Raw genomic sequence first — 20,996 nt, 5'->3', positions numbered from 1 at the left:
TACCCCCCCCCTTTTTTTTTAATGGCATGTGTCCCACTTTTGCATTTGGAAAAGGTGGTCACCCCAGGTGGTGAGGTGCCCCCCCTCCCCCCGGCCCTGTTTTCAGTCCAGGAACCTGGCTGGGAGCTGGGCACACCGGTGGAGAGACAGGAGGGCATCGCTAAAAGGGCAATTTGGGAAAGGGTAAGGGAGGGGGCAGTTGGAGGTTGGGGAGTGACAGGATCACCCTGGCACAGGGAGGTGTTGCTTGCTTGGGTACAGGTGGGGCCGAGTTAGAGCAGGGGGAGAAGACATGAAACTCAGCCCATGTGGAAGGGGCAAAAAAAAAAAAAAAGGTGCCAGTCTGCACCATCTCCCCTCTGGGTACTGCTGCAAAGGGCAGAAGCCAACAGCGGTGGGATGAAGCTGAGGGGCAGCCCAGCTTTGAAGTCGACACGGGTGGGCTAAAATTAGGGAGGCAGCCCGGCCTCGAAGGCCATGCGGCGGGATGAAGCTGAGGGGCAGCGCAGCCTCCGAGCGGGCACGTGGCCCCCTGTGTTGCCCTTGAGCTGGCTGCTAGCAGGGCATGTGGTACTTCACCCTGTGGCACATGCTGTGCTAGCAGCCAGCTCCAGGGGAGCGGAGAAACCTCTGCGGCTTTTCCCGAAGGTGGAGGGGAAGAGGAGCCCCCTTCTGGAGCGAGCCGGGCTCCGCCGCCTTTCCGCAAGGGTTGAGGCGGCAGGAAAAGCCCTGCCGCAGCCTGAGCAGGGGGCCTTTTTTAAAATTTTTCCTGCAGGGGGGACTGTCCCCCTCGCTCCGGGCCCACTGGAGGGGAGGGGAGGAGAAAGGAGGAGGAGGGGAAGGAAAAAAAAACCCTAAATAAATAAATAAAGAAGCCAGGAGGAATCCTCCTTCCCCTGCCATCCCACCACGTCACGGAGCCGGGAGGCGAGCACGTGGGGCGGGGAGGGAGCCCTTATAAATCTCCCTCTCGCCGCCGAGCCCGTGATGTTATCTGCTGGCACCGGGCCCCCCCGAGCCCCCTCCCCGGCGTGAGCGCAGCCAGAGGGGAGCGCGGCACAGGGAGGAGGGCAGGGCAGGACCGCTCCGCTCCGGGAGGCGCCAAGCCGGTGGGGGGAAAAAGGAGAAGGAGGAGGGCGCGGGGGTGGCAGTGGCAGGGCGCTGGGGGAGCTCCCCCGCGGCTGTCGGAAGAGGAGGGAGTTGGACAGAAAAAGGCGAGAAAAAGAAAAGGAGAAAACAGCCCAAGTTTTTTTTTTTTTTTAATATTTTATTTATTTAATTTTGTTGTTGTTCCCCCCCGCCCTGCCCGGGGCGCAGCAGCAGCAGCGGGGCACGTGGGCGCTCGGCCGGCCGGCGGCGGAGCGCGGGGCCAGGGGAGCTGCTGCCGCTCGGCCCTTGACAGCTGCGGCTGAGCCTCGCAGCGGCGGCGCCTCGCAGCCCTCCGCGCTCCCGCGCCTCGCTGCTGCCCCCTCCTCGGCGGCTTGCTGGGGAGCCCCCTGTCGGCCCCGGCGGGGCAGGAGGCGGTGGGGCGGACGCCGCGGCGAGCCCCGACCATGCACTGCTACCTCCTGAGCGTGCTCCTCAGCCTGGACCTGGCGGCCGTGGCGCTGAGCCTGTCGACCTGCAGCACCCTCGACATGGATCAGTTCATGCGCAAGCGGATCGAGGCGATCCGGGGCCAGATCCTGAGCAAGCTGAAGCTCACCAGCCCCCCGGACGAGTACCCCGAGCCCGAGGAGGTGCCGCCGGAGGTCATCTCCATCTACAACAGCACCCGGGACCTGCTGCAGGAGAAAGCCAACCACCGAGCCGCCACTTGCGAGCGGGAGCGCAGCGAGGAGGAGTATTATGCTAAAGAGGTTTACAAAATTGACATGCTGCCGTTTTACCCCGAAAGTAAGTGCATATATATGTGTGTGTGTGTACGCGTGCCTCTCATGTGTCCAGTCCCACCCCTCCACTGCCCCATGCCTCCCAGGTCTGTCTCTGTGGCTCTCATCCTCCTCCCCAGCTCTTCCCTCAAGTTGTGCAGGCTCCTTCCCCCCCCTCCGCAGGGACTTTGGCCCCTTCCACATGGGCTCAGTTTCATCACTTCCTCCCCCCGCTTGCTCAAACTCAGCCCCTCCTGTACCCGAGCAAGCAAAGCCTCCCTGTGCCAGGGTGATCTTGTCACTCCCCAACCTCCAACCCCCTCCCCTTCCCCCCCCCCTTCCCCTTTCCCGATGTCTCCAGCCCGATCCCAGTGTCTTTCCGCTGCTGTTGTTTCTCTTAGTGTGTCTGGATCGGGCAGGTTTCCATCTCCCTCTACGCTTAAGGGAAAGAAAAGAAAACCAGAATATAAAGGCATAACATTCCCTAGCTGCTTTGACTGCCTCTGCCTGCCCTCACCCCTCCCAGCACATCTGTTTGAAGACTGCAGCTTAAACTGGTACCCTAGGAAAGGACAGATGCAGGGACATCTCACCAGTGGAGCAGAGGTCCCTTCTAGTTAATGCTGAATTTCATTGCAGGTACAACCCCCCACACTCCCCGCCCCCTCCCCCCAGCTTTTTTTCCCCTCCCTGCTAAAGTCTCACTTCTTGGAAGCCCTCTCCATCCCTCTGCTGTTGGTTTTTTTTTTTTGTTTTTTTAATGACTCCCTGATGATACATACTACATTGTGCACAGTTAACAGGGAATAAATGTTCTGCGCCCGTATCTCACAGACTCCAGTTAGGATGAATAATAATCATAACAGCATGCCCCTGTGTCTTGGTGTGGAGTTGAGCGTTTCGAAAAAAAGCATTGGACTCCTTTAAAAAAATCTAGACTGTCATGCCAAGGAAGGTTAAATACCAAAAGGAAGAAAAAAATAACTTCACCATGACTCTGTCCAAAACTCAGTTCCACTCTTCATTTCCCTCCCTCTTCCTCCCTCCCCCCTACTCCTCGATGCCTTATACTTTGTTTCCGTAAAGCACATATGTCTTGCTTAAATAGATAATGCAGCCATCTTAGTAACTTTATCCTAGAGTTTCTAATTGCATTTACTTTTCATTTATTTTTAGTTTAACAAGTTGTAGCACTGGGGCTTGCTGCGTCTTGCATGCGATAGTCCCAGGATGGCAGCCAAAGTGTCTGAACCCCACTCACTGCAGCTGCCTTTCTTCTTTTATTGTTAAATGACAGCATCAGGTACAGGACACCCTGGCAGCCAGAGCCATTTTATTATTGTAATTATGGCACCATCCATAAGAGCGATGATAAATACACTCCACCCTTGTTCCCCTCAGGGAAGAGAGGCTTTTTTTAATGTATGTTGGAGCTAAGTGGGTATGCGGGAGAGGTTCAGTGTAATTTGGAGAATAATGTGGAGACAGAAGTTTCCTTTCAACCCACACAGAAAGCTCTTGATGGTATTTTGGCGAAAGTCAGCACTTTGCTTTGAGACCCAGTAAGTCGTGCCCTGAACACGGTAGCAAGCTTTTACAAACAAAGATGGTACAGAGTAACTCCTTGACACATAGATGTGACCCTGTAACAGAGGGTCTTTGAAGGTAAAGCGCAGTGGATCCTGACTGCGAATCAGACTCTTCTCCCCCTACAGACGAGCGTACAGAGGAGTACTACTACTAAATAAGCCTCACACTTTCCAGCAAATTAAAATATCTGAGGTGTGTGAGGTGACTCATGTTGACAAAACGAGGTTCTGTTTTTAAAATACTGACTGGCTGTGCGCTATGGTATCGGAGGTTTTGGAGGGATAAAGTAGATTGCAGGTATCTACCAACAGAGTGCATCAGAAGTTTGGGATCAGAAGGCCATTTAGCAGATCCAGTACTACTGTGCGAGTGCTGTTGCTAGCATCAGAGTAAGTAGGTTAACTATTTTTCCACTGCTCTCTAGTTATACTGGATTGAATGAACCTTTCCAAAAAAGACAGAAAGAAAGAAATTGCTCCACCATATTTTAAAGAAACAAATTGAAAGCGCAGCTTTGGCAGCTCTATACACTTTCTCCTAGGCTTCACTCTGAGGTTTTTGGGTTTTTTTTAACTCTGCATTTCCTGATCTGGTTGGGAAGCCGGTGATAAGAAAGGAGAAGGAGATCAATTTGAATGCTGCGAAGGTCAAAAGCAGCTGAGATTGAAGGCATGGGAAAGATCAGTGATTCCGTTTTTCGTTTTTTTTATTTTTTACCACAACATTGTTAGCATTCAGTAACTCACTATAGCCCAAGTATTACAAATATGCTCTAATTATACTCATAGTCAGCTATATATCACTACAGATTTCGGATAGGTCTTTGTGGGGCATTTTATAAAGTTCAGACTAAATATTTTTAGCGATGAGGAGATTTAAAAGGAAAACTATAAGAGATATTGTATATACCCTGAGGCATATTTTGTCTTAAATATTATCCTTGGCCAACTGTACTATAAAAATACAGTAAATATGAATAGAACTGGCAAGATGCCAATCTCCTGGGATGAATTTTAGTCAAGAAGGTATTTATGGGATATAAATAATACTGTGTCAACATTTAAAGAAGGGATCTGATTCGTTTTGAATTTATTCATATTAATCTTTTCACGTGCTGTTAGTTTAAGGCTCAAAGTAAAGTTATGCTAAGGTTTACTGATAGTTTGCACTGAGGGGATGAGGGGCATCTGGCTGCTGCTTGACAGTCCATCTAAGGTTTAATGACACATCAGGTTAGAATATATGTGGAAATTCAGTGAGTCACAGAAAACTAGATCCATAAACAATAGATTTGCAAAATTTAGTGGCAGGAACATATTACCAAGAAGTTTTGAAAAACCAAAAGCACTAGAATATTTGTTAGCGCAGCAATCCCTACTCAAATTAGATAATGAAAATCTAAACCTAATGTTAAATCTAGTCCACCTTCAGTAATTGTTTTACAGACAAAAAAAGGAAATTGAATATGAAATCCAAAGACACAGGTTGTTAAAATGCATGAAAACTGTGACTACAGAAACCATTATCTTTGCAGTTGCAAAGCACTAGTTTTGCTAAATGTGGGTTATATGAAAAGTTTAATCTGTTGCTGATAAAGTTGATGAATGGGCAGGTTCTGATATTTAAAATGGTTGTTTATATCAAGCTTAGTGATGATCAGCATTACATTGATAGTTTACAGATAAAAATATCAATAGACTTGTAGCTTGCGAATCGTACTACTGTGTATGTGGGCCACTCCTTATAAAGCAAATTAACAATGTACATTTTCAGGGACTGGAAAGCATATTTATGGTTAGCACATAAGGGGCCCAGTTATGTCTGTCTTATTTCTTGTTTCAGGCAAAACTCCCATGATAGTGAGTTAGTAACAAATGACATTGCAAGTAAATGATCTTTTTGAGTTTTCTTTGATGGTTTTTATGGGGCTAACAGTCTAAGGAATTAATTATTTTCATTTTTTGTCATAGTTTCACATGAACGTTAAGCTAATTTAATGCAGAACAACCTCTCATGAAGTAAAGCTGTAGGCTACACATCAGTTTTATGAGACTCATTGGTATGATTTATCTTTCTAGGAACTCTGTTGAATGAATATTGCTTTACATAAGACTGTCATATTACTGAAGACTTGCCTAATGAAAGAAAACATTATAAATTGGCTGGGTACAATGGCATGCTTCTACTTTACCAACAAGGAGTTGATTTAGCAGTGGTTATATGCATGTGGGCTCCTTGTCTTCAGAGTAATTGGGTTACTAATACAGAAGTGGCTAAGCAGTATGCCTCGCCTGCACTGATTGCATCATTACCAAATGTTAACAGCTACTGCTGTGAAGCTCACTTGTGTTTGAATTTAGCAGAGCAGAGAATTTAATCTTTTAGGATTTCCTATTTTGTGAAAAATATGGAAGCATTCTCAAAAGAACTATATTATTTTAAACCCTCCTAACTGTGTTGACCCTGTGGCCTGCTGGTAGGGCTCAGCTCACTACCCTGTAGGAGGGCTAAAGTTAGACTCTCCAGACATAGGTATTCACTTGCTACAAGGGGTTTGGAGTTCTGCACTGACTTTGCTAGGGTAGAATTACAGGGAATGGCTTGGTGGTGCTTAAACATGACTGGATTTCTGAGAGTCCTCTCCTTTTGACATGGTGATAAAGAGCCAAGAATTGATAGATGGACTTAAAAAGGGGCAGGGTAGTTATCTGAACAATGGTATTATTTTTAGTTGTCATATGTGAAGAGGCATAATCAAGTGCCACTCTTCAGTTTATAAACCAATCACCAGAGGAGTTTGGAAGGAAATTCCCTCCTCCCAACACTGTGTACATTACGGATTTTCTTATGTACATTATGGTACATTATGAGACTGCATTATGGTTTTTTACTTTTGTGGAGCATTGAGTTATTGGAAAGATCCAGAAGTAAGGCACTAGTTTGGGTAGGAGAAACTCAGAATTTACCTTGCCGGTCAAATCATTATGTGATTGTGTTTCTTGAGAGAAAGGAAAGGGAAAACAGAAGGCACCTATTAGGTACTGAGAAGGGTCTGATGACCCTCTATGACAAAAAAAATGTAGGAGCAAAACTTGCAGCTTTTTCTCTGTCCCTATTCAGGTAAATCTCCTATTGAAGTCTATTATAAAAAAGACACCATTATCTTAGAGTCTTGTAATTAAATAATAGTTAACTTTCCATTACTAAACCTATACCATCCCTCCTTGCAATTACCTACCAGTCTAGAGAATTTATAATCACAGATACCTTTTTTTAAATGTTTTTCTGTCTTCTGCTACTGAATGAAAGACTAGATAGCAAGGCTAAGTGGCAAAGAAAACTCAGTCTGAGGACTACAACTGAGTGTGTACAGGTGGGACCCAGCACAGCCACATAGAATTTCACTGACTGAAGTTATTTGCAGTATCAGACCTGAATAGTTGTAAAGGAAAATGATGTGAAATGCACAGGGTAAATATATTGAAAAATAACTGGAAAGAATTTGTTTTTCCTAAAACAGCAGGTGACTATCCAGTAAGTAATTTTCAGTTTGTGGATTGTATTTTCTTAAGGTTAATGGTATCCCTTTAAATTTGGGAGTCTTACTTTGGGGGTAAAAAAAAAAAAGAGGACTCCAGGATATATTCAGCAAGGTGCTAAAACATGTATAGCTTTAAGCATGTGAATAATCCTAATAACAATCATGGTTACACATGTGCACAAGTAGCTTGCTGAACTGAGGCCTAATTTTATTGGCCATTTACAGAAGTAAATACAGTTTAACAGCCAGGCAACTCAAATCCCTCCTGATGCTTTGAGAATGCAATGCTAAACATCAGAACTTGCATAAAGAAAAATCTTTCTTTTTTATGGGGGAGGGGGCAAGCTTTCTCTTTGATATTGGTTATTCCAAAGAGTCTGTTCCAGTTCAACAGCTTGTTTCCTTAGCCTATGCAGTGTCTCTTTGCTAAAAATGTTTCCGGAATACAGATTAAGAGGAGACTCCCAATGCATCATGACAAAACAAGTCATTAGTGATGACAACGCAAATGTTTCCATTCCTATCCTGAAACCATATGGCTATACATTTTTAAACAAGCAGTTTTTAGCCTGGGAATGATATGTTCTCCAGGTATTATTTTAATTTAATAATATGTTATGGATGCTTCAACAGATTTGTTTAGACTAAAAAGTTTGCTTCAGTCATTTGTTTAGAGAATGTTAGCATCCTGCCTACAACCACAAGCTGTTGTTTGTTTCTTTTTTAATCTATGATATCCACAAGTAGGTGCTTAACTGCAACATGACTATCAGCTCTCTTCCTGAGATGGTCTGGCTTAAAGTGGATACATTTCCTCTTGAAACAACTCCCCCCAAAGCTGTCTCTGACATCCATGCTGTTACATAATCATTGTGACCAAAACTCCAATGATGCAAAAATGCAGAGAAAAAACATGGTTGGCTGATCAAAAGTATTGACTGGTGTATTATATTTCAGCAAACACTGTAGCATCATTCTAGGCAAAGGGAAAATGTTGCGCCTTTGACCTTGGCTCTGTTTATTTGGCTCCTTCCCACCATATCTAACCCACACTACGCTGACAAATACTGCATCTGTCTTGACAGACTAGTTCACAAATAACCATTCATTCATAACTCAGAGCTGTCGTAAGAATCCCTATCTGTTGCTTAATATGATGATTGTGAATTTGAATATCGGCTTTGAAAAAAAAGGGCCCTGCAAAACAACCACAAGTCCAGTCTGACTTTGCAGAAACCAAGAGGGAGGTCTTGCTTGAAAGAGGATACTGTGCTTTAAAAAAATACGTAAATATATTTAAGAGCATTAAAACATCTGTTGTTGCCAAAGCCCAAATTGGAATGTTCTGGGAAAGAAAATTTAATTTTTAAATGCTGGATTCATTTCAGTGATGATAATTTCAACGCTTCCTGGGGAAAGCCTATCAGTGATCATTATATGCACACCAAATGCAGCAGTAAATCTGTCATTCTTTCCATTTCAGTTTTTCACGTCTATAAATGTGTTATTTTCCCTTGTTGGGCTGTGTCAGTTTCTAGTGTTTTCACTGGCTTTCTCTCTTGAAACCCCTGCCTTGAATTTTAAAAGGCAAGCTAAGTGCTGCTGCAAGTTTCCTTCCCATATTTGTTTGCATTTACAGTTAGCATTTGAAATTCAGAAGCTAGCTCAGTTAAAACAAGAGAGTTGGTATCGTTTATCTTTCTTAGAGAGCTCTCTGAGAGATAGGAATAAAACTCTTTTATCCCCCTCTTTTCCCTTTAAACAGCATAAGGGATAAACTTAGCTCTCAAAAAAATAATTGTACTCTGTCTTCCTCTACCTTTGAACAGCCTCAAGCTCAATGCGTCCTTGGTCTTGACTGAGGCCTGAAGGTACTACTTCCATATGAATGCTAAATTATAGTAATCAGACTTCCTTTCTCTACCAGTGGGCTGCTTTAACCTTTCTGCTAAGGCATCCCAGGACTGACCTACAACAGCTCTTTCCATTTTAGAGTCTGATCTCTCCTGTACATATATTTCCTAATGTGCTGTATTAATTTATGTTTTTGTGCTCTGGAGGAACTGTCTCTAAGGGCCAGTCTGAAATTGCCAAACCACATGGAATATTAATATTTAGCAATTTGCAACAGATTATGTCTTTTGAGTGCCACACAAATATTAAAAAGCAAATCTCCCTTTTTTAGATGCAGCAGGGTTGAAATGCTGGCCCAGAGTAACAGAAGCTTGGGGCAGGCTACTTATCCATTTCCAAATACTACTTGAACACAAGAATGGGCAAGATGAGCAAAGCTCAGAGTCGGCATTGCAGCCCTGTAGTGTAGTAAACGCAAAGTCAGCTGTTTCCTTTGTATCTTAATGGCAAATTCTCTTACTTACTGGAGATGGCTTCTGCTGACTTAATAACTCTGCCTTAAAGTCCTTAATGTATATACAGTTAGTGGAATCAGTAGAGACTAGGGACTAGATTGGTGAGTCTTAACCAGTGTGCCCATGCACCTAGGGCGCTGTGAGATCCCCTTCCTTCACTGAAGAGAGAAGAACTTCACAGGATCCAGACAAAGAGATATCTGTAAAGATAAAGTGGCTGAGCTTCTCAGGCAAGTTATGCCTTTCCAAATTGGAGTCCTATTATTTACCTGTGTTATTGGGAAATTTATGGCCTGTGGGTTTTTTTGTTCCTTTAGCTGGTCCTGTATCTGTTGTAGTAGAGGCTAGAAAGGATCTGCGGAGTCCAACTGACCATCAGAGCAGCTGCACATGTAATGCAGCCTGGGCCCTGAACAATTCTGCCTCCACATGACTTACGCTGAGAGTGCATTCTACTGATTTAGAGCCTGACCAAAGTTCACAGAAATTATTAGTAAGCTTCCTTTTGATTACAAAAGACTGTGGATAAGGTCTTTGGTGCCTTGCCCTCTTTAAAAAATGCACCACTTTTTGCCAGGTATTTGGGGACATGTTTTAATAATGATGAATTGCTGTCAAAGACGTTCTTCAGTGCTATGCTTTGTAAAAGGCTTTAAAAATAAACAGCATGGTAGCTCATTGGTAGCTGCATTTGATAGAGGATGTCATCTGGTAACAACATATGGGAGCAATACGGCACAAGCAGGGGCTTACAGAATGCAGAGAAATAGGCATGAGTTAATGCCCTGTACCTCTCAGGTATTCCACATCTCTGTGCCTAAAATAAACAACAATCTAGCTGTGAAGACCTTGCAAATAAACATATTGTAACCTATCTCTATCATCTTCCCCAAAGCCAGTGTTAGTTTAAAAGCAAAGGGCACCACATTTAAAAGCCTATCAGCGAACAAGTGTAAAATTGAACCTCAATAGACATAGCATAAAAGACTCCAAAGGCTGCAAATATGAATGTGGCAAATCTCCAAGCAATGGATTAGGAAGAAAGGTCAGGGCTAAGCCAACATGGTCTTTTTATATTATCAACAAATCTTCAAGCCAGCTCTGAATGGAGCTGGAACCAGGAGAGCAACTGCTAACAGTCAGCTAGTTGCACAACATAAACTGAATTTATAAGATGGAAAGCAAAGCAGTTTAGGAATAGAACCTTTTTTTAATAGGGTGGAGTGAATGCAGCTTTATATAGTGTCTCTGATTTCATGTCTCTCAGTGTCTGACAAAGGAGTGAGTTAAGTTTTTGGAGGTACGTTCTGATCTCAGTTACGTGGATGAAAACTTGGAGTAGCTTCATTTAAATCGGTGAAGTCACTCTAGATTTTTACTAGTGTCTTGGAGATTGGAATCTGTTTAGTGATTGTTGGGGCAAAGAGAATAGTCAGTGCAGCTGGAGTTTTAAAGGAGCTTAAGGGAGGCAGGAGACCAGTTTCTGCTGGATTTCAATGAGATTTAGTTTTTTTAGGCCCCATTGAAAACTGTAGCCAAAGGCAGTAGATAGATGGATGGGATGGATCAGGAAAGAGGGTTATCTATTGTATGTACTGGAAATGATGGCCAGGACACAGTATATTGATTATTTTTTATGAGTAGAAAGAGGTATTGAAGTTTCAGCAGCCACCAGGCTCAAAAATGAATGGGGCTTGTTTCAACCTGCCATTAAAAAGAAGACACTGCCATGCCACCCAGCTTATTTAAGCATTTAAGTCCTGAAGAGGATCTGGTTTCTGAAGTCTCAGTACATGGAGGCAGCTAATGAGCAGTCCTGAGTTAAGTGCCTAAGCTGACAAGAGAGGGAAGTGTACAGACTTACACAGTACTTATTGTTTCCTGTTGGCTAGTTCCAGGTAGCTCCCTGTTCAATATCTAGACTCTCTGAATCTGAGTTGGAGGCATCTCTTTCCATTGTCTTTTTATGCAGCATTGGCTAGTAACCCAATTTCTCTGAATTGTCCTCTTGGGGGGCAGGTGTCTAATTTTTAAGTATGCTGAAGCCTAAGTTTGGGGTGCCTAAGGGGGTTGATCTGGATTTTGTCCTTAATGTTTCCTTTCATGTCATTGATACAAAAGTTAAATAGTGTTGAGCCAAGAATTAAAGCCTGTGGGACTTCACTAAAACTCAATAAAACTGTTTGCAATTTCATTTTGATCCATCAGCCAGTTTTAATCCATTTAATATTTACCATGTTGATTTTTTGTATTGTTCAAGTTTCTTAATCCAAATACAGTACCGAGCCAAATGTCTTATAGGGGGCATCTACACAAGATGTTTATTGTGGAGTTGCTTAAGTAGCTCCATAGTACAGTGTCTCTGTTTACATGTGTGGAGCTACTAGGCTGGAATGGACAATACTAACCTACAGTAGATTTAGTTTAACACAAATACTATCTTATGGAGGAGTTATTTACTGTGCCACAAGGCATGTGAAGACAGTGAGCAGGGATAGGTGGGGCAGGAGGGTGCTGCAATGCTGGACTGCCTGCTGACTAGCTTCACGGTGTAGCACTCTCATGCACCAGTCAGCCCCTCTGTCACATGGGCTTCTGTCAGCTGAGGCTGCACTGCCTTGACTCGATGTGCTACAGTTTCAGGCGCATGTGTAAATGCTGTGCCTGGGAGCAATAATCTCTGGCACAACATGATGGATTTTATTGTGTCACATTAATATTCACATGTAGACTTGCCAGCAGTAACCAAAGCATACAACACCAATTTCCTTTCTCAACGAAACTTGTAATCTCATCAAAAAGATACCAGGTTAGTTTCACAGGTTTTGTTTTCCCTACACTCTTGTTTATTTTCGTAATTTATATTAACATCTTTTAAGTCCTTACAAGTTGAAAACAATATGAGGTGTTTCATTATTTTTTTGGAATTGATGTCAGGATGACAGGCCTATAATTATCTGGGTCAAACTACTCAGCCTTTTTAAACTTTGGCAAATTTCCCAGTGTTCCAAGACTTAAAGGAAATCAGTATTACAGTCCATATTCCTTCTGGGCTAGCTCTTTTGAAACTCTTGAATGAAAGCTCTCTGCTTCTGATAATTTAGAAATGTGTGCCTTTAGTAACTGTTGCTTCACATGTTAAAATCATCTTGAGTTTCTCTGAGTGATATTATAAGATGACAGGGCTGTATGTCTTGCTGTTTTCTTCTTTACCTTTTTATTATTAAATGCAACACATGGCTATCCTTTTCTTAAAAGAAAAAAGAACAAATATATATTGAATGCTTCTATATTATTTTTGACAATTTTGCCATTTCACTACTTTAGTTATAATGCTTTTAGTTGTTAAATACATTTGGTAATACTCCTACTTGTACTTCAGCGTGCTAGTGACAGATTTCTTCTTGGGCATGTCTACATGTGCGCTTTAATGTGCAGTAACCTATTTTAGTGCACATTAAAGCATCACTAAAAATGTGCTTTTAGTTGTTGTGCATTAAAATAAACTGATGCACATTAAGCATTACATACAAACCATGCTTTTTAGTTAATGTACATTAAGGAATGCTATTGCACGTTTTCCTAGTAGTTACCAACGGAGGTACTAGATTTAATGTACAATAACTAAAGCATATTAATGCACGTGTAGATGCGCCCCTTGTGCTCTTTTACTTTCTGTATCAGTTTTCTTCAGTCCTAACTCCTGATTTATGTCCATTGTGATCACTTTTTTCTTTTTTTCTACTTCTTACCTATAAGGGATTTTTTCATTTATTTTAGTTTTAAATCTGTTTATTACAATTGCTTTCTCTTTTTCAAGTAGCCCCTTTTTTCCCACCGGTGTTCCGTTCTCTTTTTTTGATTGCGGCATAGCATATCTAGTAAAATAGCGTTAAATGGTTCCCGGTTATTTTTCACATGCTTCAACGTAATTTTTTTTCTCTCAACTGATTTGGCTGATAATTTTTCATCTTTTTGCAATTACGCTTTTAAAACTCAGTTTGGATGTTGTTGTCTTTGCACACAATAAATGGAATCTTATGATCATTTGCACCTAAACGAAGCAGGGATCCTGGTTTTGTTTAAAAATTTCAAATTCTCTGATAAAAATGGCAAATTCTCTGCTTAAACCCCCCAGATCTGTAATTAAAATGAAACACCACTATGTATATCAATTGAATACAATGTTTTATTGATATATTTACAATTTTAAAGCAATTTGGAAGCTTACCAGTGCCTCAATCGCTATAATAAAATTAATTCTAAGTACCTATAAATTTTGGTATTTGAGTTTGGGTTTCTATATCATGGAAAATCAGAGTTCCCACTGTCCCCTTAGTTCACCAGAATGCAGGTCCAGGCCCCTGACTCCCCACCCAAAGCCCTCTGGTCCTGCTGGTACCCTCACTCCCCATCCACTCCAGTCCTGCCAGAGGAGACCCACAGCTGCCAGGGACCCAGATCTGCCACCCCTTGCCTCCCTGAGCAGCACCTGAGCCTTGACTGCTACCCATGGGAGGCAGCGGCTTCTATAGCAGAGTGGAGCATGGAACCCAGCTTCCCCTCCCCGATAAGCAGCACAGCTGGAGTGGAGCTTGTGGGGTTAGGGCAGGGGGAGTTGGGCTGCCCACTGTGGGCTTGGGCTTCCCAAGCTTGGGCTTCCCACCATGCTGCCCTCCCCCTGGGGTCTCTGTGGCCCAATGGGCAGGACTTGGCATGGCAGAGCAGAAGTGGGGAAGCTTGTGGCTGTCACTGGAAGTTCTGTGCCACCATGGCGAGGCACCCCCTGCCTGCTCAACAGCAGTGAGGGTCACAACTCCGTGCTGCCACCCTAGCTTCTGCCAGGTGGGCAGAGGGCACCTTGCCATGGTAGCATGGAGCTCCCAGTGGCAAGGAGCTTCTCTGGTTGGTCCCACTCTGCCCTGCTGTGCCGGCTCCCAGTCGCAGGCTGTGGAGGCCCCAGGGGGAGGGCAGCAGAGCAGGGATCCCAAGCCCACATCGGGCAGCCCACCTCTGCCCTGTGCACAGATCTGGGGGGCATATGCCCTCCATTTTCCCCCTGGGGGTGCACGCAGCCATGGGGAACCAACACTTCCCCCCCCCCCCCGGCCAGTTGCCCACGGCTCTGTCCCACTGCCTGCCTGAGCCCTGCAGTCGCACATGACCCTGGGTGCTGAGGCCCATGCAGCACCCAGTTTGGGTAGCCCTGCCCAACTCCCTCCCTCCCTACGGGGGCCTCAATCCCCACCCTCCCTCCCCCCTTCCTTCCCTCCCCACCCACCATACTTACCTGCATGAGCTGCTCTCCAAGCTGCCTGGCAGCCTGCCTGCCTGCCCTCTTCCCACTCCCCATGCAGGCTGGGACTCTGACAGCCTGCAGAGAACTTTTTGCAAAAGTGGAAAGTCTACCTGTTTCTCAGTTAAAATGAAAAATCCATGTTTTTCTCAATTAGAAGGAAAAATCTGTGGATTTTTTTTCCATTTTTCTATGGGGAATGGAAAACCTGGATCCCTGATGATGACTAATTTTTAGTTGAATTTATTAACATAAAGCCAGTCAAATTTACTGATCTAGGTTCAGCTCCTAGTGCCCAACCAAGTCATTCTAGGATTTTTGCCCTCCAGTTTATTTGCAGAACAGAATGAAAGAGAAATTTTGATTTATCCTGCTATGCTTTTGATAACAAGAGTTGGCAACCTAAGTCCTGTAGGCTGGATTTGTCCTGAGGAGACACTGGCTCCGGCCCATGGATGTGGGGCTTTGGCAATGGATGTCTTCTTTCATGATGCAGTGGGGAGAAGTGATAATGGCATGTGCTTCCCCTTGCTGCAGCAGCCAGGTCCTAGTGCCTGCCTATGTGAGCTGGGTCATTCCAGCCTGTAGCTTGAGAAAGTTGCCAACTAGGGCTGTGTGAAACAGCACCATTTCATTTTGACTTCTGTTTCGCCATTTCATAGATTTCATAAACATTAGGCTGGAAGGAACCTCGGAAGATCAAGTCCAGCCCCCCGCCCAAAGGGCAGGAAGTCAGTTGGGGTCATAAGCATCCAATTTGCTCTTGAAGGTGTTCAATGTAGGTGCTTGAACCACCTCCGATGGCAGGCTATTCCAGACCTTGGGGGCTCGGACAGTAAAGAAATTCTTCCTTATGTCCAGCCTGAAACGGTCTTGCAGGAGTTTATAACCATTCGATCTCATCATCCCTTGGGGCACTCTGGTGAACAAACGTTCCTTCAGATCCTGGTGGTCACCCCTGCTAAACTTATAGGTGGCCATCAGATCACCCCTGAGCCTGTGTTTTTCCAGGCTGAAGAGCCCTATGGCTCTCAGCCTGTTGTCGGAAGGTCTGTTTTCCTGACCTCATGCGTGTGGCTCTTCTCTGAACTCTCTCAAGCTTCTCAACATCCTTTTTGAATTGTGGTGTCCAAAACTGGATGCAGTACTCCAGCTGTGGCCTCACCAAAGCTGAGTACAGGGGGAGAATGATGTCCCAGGATTTGCTTGAGAAGCATCTGTGGATGAAAGCCAGCATTTTGGTCGTTTTACTAGCCGCAGCCTCGCATTGCAGGCTCATGTTCATCTTGTGGTCAATGATGACCTCCAAGTCTCTTTCTTCTGTAGTGCTAGTCAGCGTAGCACTGCCGAGCCTATAAGAATGCTGCAGGTTTTTCTTGCAAGGTGGAGAACTTTGCATTTTTCGGTGTTAAACACCATCAGGTTCTTGTCCGCCCATTTGCTGAGCCTGTTTAGGTCAGCCTAGATCACCCTCCTGTCTTCTGGTATGGATGCTTTGCCCCAAAGTTTGGTGTCATTGGTGAACTTGGCAAGTCCACTTCTGACTCCAGTGTCCACATCATTAATGAAGATGTTGAACAATATGGGTCCAAGGACAGAGCCCTGAGGGACCCCACTGGTCACAGGGCACCACGATGAGTGACTGCCATCAATTACTACCCTCTGGGTCTGACCACGGAGCCAATTTCCCACCCAGCGGCTCATGAGGCCACAATTGGCCAATTTCGCCAAGAGGTGATCATGGGATACCAGATCAAAGGCTCTTTTGAAGTCAAGATATACGACATCAATCTCTTCTCCCTTGTCCAGGTGATAGGTCACCTGGTTATAGAAGGAAATGAGATTGGTCAAGCAAGACCTATCCACAACAAACCCATGCTGGCTATCCCTCCAGGATGTTGGCATTGGCCAATCCAATAAGGATGGCCTCTTTTAATAAACTTTTCTAAGATCTTCCCTGGGATAAAAGTCAGGCTGATGGGCCTATAGTTAGCTGGATCCACTTTCCTCCCTTTCTTGAAGATAGGCACCACATTGGCCTTCTTCCAGTCTTCAGGCACTACACCAGAGCGCCAGGAGTTTTCAAAGACCCATGCGAGGGGCTGGGCTATGATACTTGCCAGCTCCTTGAGTACCCTGGGGTGTAGATTGTTAGGGCCAGCTGACTTGAAGGTATCTAGCCTGTCAAGGTCCTTCATGAGGTCAGCATTAATGGAGGGCAGGGGATCTCCCTCACCCGGACCTCCCTGTCCCGTAGTGGGAATGGGCGTCCCATGGGACTGATGAAAGACAGATGCAAAGTACCCATTTATTAGGTTGGCTTTTTCCTGGGCGTCAGTTGTCAGTTGCCCGATCTGGTTCAGCAGGGGTCCAGTGTTGCCCTTGCTTTTCCTCCTGCTCCCCACATATCTGAAAAAGGACTTTTTATTGTCCTTGATGCTCAAAGCTATTTGGAGTTCAGTTGCAGCCTTGGCTTTCTTGGTTTGCTCCGTGCAAGACTGGACCAGTGCAGAATAATCCTCCTTGGAGGTGAATCCCATCCTCCAACCTTTGTAGGCCTTTCTTTTTAGCCTCAGGAGGTCTGCTAGGTCCCTGGAGAGCCAGGGGGGCTGCTGTGCCTTCTTGCTGCCTTTCCTCCCAGATGGAATAGAATTAGCTTGTGCATTGAGGATCGCTCCCTTGAGGAGCAACCACTCTTCCTGAACTCCCCTCCCCCTGGAGTCGTGGTTCCTTAGGGCCTCACTGACCAGCCTCCTGAGCTTGTCAAAGTCGGCTTTCCTGAACTTCCGTGTTGCTGACTGACTTGCCAGATTTACAGCAGATGGTGAAGGTGATCAGCTCGTGGTCGCTGTCACCCAGCTTCCCATCGATCACTAGGTCGCCAGTTAGGTCATCGCCAGTAGCCAGTACCAGGTCAAGTACCGCTTTGCCTCTCGTTGGCCCATAGGCTTCTTGAGTCAGGTAGAGGTCATCCACGCATGAGAGGAAGCTTTGTTACTGCTCGGATTTTGCTGAGTGATCCTCCCACTAGATGTCTGGGTAATTGAAGTCACCCATGACAACCATGGTCCTGGAGCAAGCGGCCTCAGCCAGTTCCCGGGCGAACTCCTGGTCAAGCTCAGGACTTTGGGTGGGAGGTCTGTAGTGGACTCCCACCATTGTGTCCCCTGTGCCGTGTTCCCCACAGATTTTAACCCAGAGGGTCTCCAGTCGTTCACCCTGTTTGCCAAGATCATCTTGCAGGGATGCGTAGCTTTTCCCTAACAGAGAGAGCTACATCCCCACCCCTTTTATCTACATGATCCCTCCTGTACAGGGTATAGCCATCTATACCCATGGTCCAGTCATGGGTGGAGTCCCACCAGGTCTCCGTTATCCCAATGACATCATAATTATTTGCACTGAGCAGGAGGACGAGCTCTTCCTGCTTATTCCCCAAGCTCCTGGCATTTGTGTACAGGCAGGCAGGTGGCCTCTTGGGGGCTCTTGCCTTGCCCATAGATTGTACCAGGGCTGGGGCAGGGTGGGCTCCCTTAAGTGCCTTGCTGGCTTTGTAAGGGTCGCTCAGTGGGCCAGCAGTGGTGGTAGTCCCCCCGTCCCCCAACGGGCTTAGTTTAAAGCCTGGTGGAGCAGGTCAGCCAGTCCGGCTGAGAAGAGCCTCCTCCCCAGGGGAGAGAGGTGGAGGCCATCTCTCCTTTTGCCCCTCCCTCTTGTTACTTTTTGTTTCCCTGCAGGCAAGCCCAGCTTCAGCTTCGAAACTCGAAATGTTTCGACTACCCTCGTTTCATTTCAAGGCTGTTTCGAAGGCCTTCATTTAATTTTGATTTTGCTGTTTCAAGCTTAAAATGAGTCGAAACAGTTTCAAATGAAACAGTGAAATTTTGCACAGCCCTATTGTCAACCACAATTCTACAATGGGTAGGCTCAGACCTGTTGTTTGAGGTGTAGGGAATCCCTCTAAGCAGAGGTTCTTTTATCCTTTTGGGAGCCAGAGTTCACTTCATTGGGATGCGGTGAGCTTGGGCGCACAAAAGCTTTATGCACCTCTGATCTAGGTAACTGATAAGGTGTGTTTCTACTCCTGTTTCCTCCAGACTTCAGACTAACGTGGTTAACTACCTCTCTGCATAGTGGCTGCAATAGCAACTACTAAATCACTAGAATTCTGCACATTTGTTTAATTTGCTAGATATTATTCCCTTTCCACTACTATATGTTTTTAAAGTAATGTTTTAGGTAGGATTTTCAGTGGGGCCTAAAAGTGGCTGGCAAATACCTTGGGTACGTTCTAAAATCCTGGTTTTATTCACTTTTATGGGACTTTTAATTGGGAGTAAGATTGGATGGAGTTTTATATGCTACCCATGTCACACATACTTAACATTAACCAAAGTTGGATTTTGGTTTTGCTTCTGTTGATTTGTCCTGAGATTGCCCTTGGGCCAGTCATTCTTGACCACATGGGCCAGACCTCCACACTTCAAATTGATTGTTGAGTGTTGATTATTTGATCTGCAAACTGACTATGTCTTCAGATGCAACAAAAGATGGGAAGAAGCCAACAATTAGAATGCCTATGCTTAATTCAGAATTTCTTAGACATCACAAATAATAACTGTACTTCATCAATCTTAGCTCTGTAATGGTTTGATCATTATTTCCTTGACTGAATAAATGGCTTCTCATTATAGTACCATTAGATAATAGACTAGTGCCTACTTGAAAGTCTGTGTTTAACACTTTCAATAACACATTTGCTATACTTGAAAGGCATCTGATTATTGGAGCTTGAGATCTGTAAAGAATACCACTAATTCGACAGCTAATATTCATTTTATACAGTAGTTTCTTCTGAGTTTCTTTCTTGTAGGGCAATTCATTCTTTGTATCATTTCCTAATTTATAAGCCTCACTTTCATGTCTCACCTTAATAACTACAATTAGCAACATCAGGATTTGAATGCAGCTACCATCTTGGACTTCCTGTCTGATACTTACCTATTAGCCCTTATCTCCATTTTCAGCTTTTTAAATGTATGATTTGCACTTAGAGTCCATGTATTACTACTTCACTGCAATACAAAAATAAAAAGATCTTACTTGCTTTTGACTTTTTCCCCTCCCTTCTTTATTCTACTATTTTTGCCTTGCATATTTCCTATTCTTTTTTTTTTTGTCCCTTGAGTGAAAAAGGTTGGACAGTCCAACCTGCTTTTCTTAAAATTACTTGCTTTCATTTCCTTCTCCAGCCAGGGAATAGTTTGGAAATTCTGTTCCCTGGACCCCTGGCGAAGCATCAGAAACCAGCCAGCTCCACATCTTGCCAGAGAAGCAGGAACTCTTCCTGGCAGAGATGGGGCTACAGGAACAGGATCTATGCTGTGGGACTCACTTTCATCTCCTCCTCTGTCTACAAATCAATGCTGAAATTTCCTGACTACTTTTAAACTTCAAGGCAGCAGGGCCCTCTCTTTTAAAGAAAACAACCTGCTCTTAAAAATAGCAGTGTAGTAAAAATATAAGCTGGTTTGTGCTAGGGGTAGGCATCCTGTGTAGGAGTACGTGTCTCCACATTGAGGGTGATTTTTGAATGCTTTGAAGGGAAAGTGAGCTTTACCAGTACCATCACCTGGCGAGACCCAAATCATCTCTCATATATATGGTCATAATTATTGTAATATGAACAAGGCTGTCTTCACTGTGTTTATTGGTGGGCCCTACAATTTAGATTCCTGTTGGGTTTTTTGTTTTTTTTTCTTTTATCACAAAGTTCAGGGCAAATTTGGTTTTGTTGGTTTGGATCAGACCCATGGTGGACTCCATTTCCCAGCAGCCCCATCCCACATTGCTGTTGCCAGTTTCCATCGAGACCCCGGCAACTGTGGATCCATGGCATCACGGGACTGGGGTTTCTGTGGAGACCAGCCCCAGCAGTGCTGGTAGGGCACGCAAGTAGGTGGGGTGCTGCTTGGGACTGGGATCTTGCAGGAATGGCAGCATGGTCTGGCGCCAGGGCAGATCCACGCTCTGCTGCCTGCATGCCCCAGCTCTGGACCATGCTGTCACTACTGCAAGATCCCAGTCCTAGCCCTGGAGCAGCTCCCCACCCAGGTGTGTGCCCTACCAGCGGTGCTGGGGCCAGTCTCCATGGAAACTCCAGCCCCACACTGTCACAGCGCCACTGATGCTGGGGTCTCCATGGACATCAGACGCAGTGATGTGGGCAGGAGCTACTGGGAAATGGAGTACACTGCCAGGCGGATCTGCCATTTTGCTCACCCCTGCTTTAGTCCCATCAATGTTCATCATGACCCCGTGCTCCTGGTGCT

General features: G+C 45.0%; 1 protein-coding gene across 2 annotated transcripts in view; it reads left to right on the top strand.

The window, feature by feature from the left end:
* The first annotated feature begins 926 nt into the window (after positions 1 to 926).
* TGFB2 (transforming growth factor beta 2) overlaps positions 927 to 20,996 on the top strand; it is an 82,232-nt gene continuing 62,162 nt past the window's right edge. The window contains exon 1 of one of the 2 annotated variants that reach the window (XM_090048801.1): positions 927 to 1,896. In XM_090048801.1, coding sequence (XP_089904927.1) covers positions 1,554 to 1,896 — 343 coding nt within the window. In that variant the 5' untranslated portion in view covers positions 927 to 1,553. The remainder of the gene's footprint in view (positions 1,897 to 20,996) is intronic. The other variant, XM_090048810.1, reaches the window with a different exon arrangement.

Source organism: Crocodylus siamensis, chromosome 1 (assembly GCF_052110815.1).
Source record: "Crocodylus siamensis isolate JL-2025a chromosome 1, ASM5211081v1, whole genome shotgun sequence".
Taxonomy (NCBI): domain Eukaryota; kingdom Metazoa; phylum Chordata; order Crocodylia; family Crocodylidae; genus Crocodylus; species Crocodylus siamensis.
This window is presented reverse-complemented; position numbering and strand designations above follow the sequence as displayed.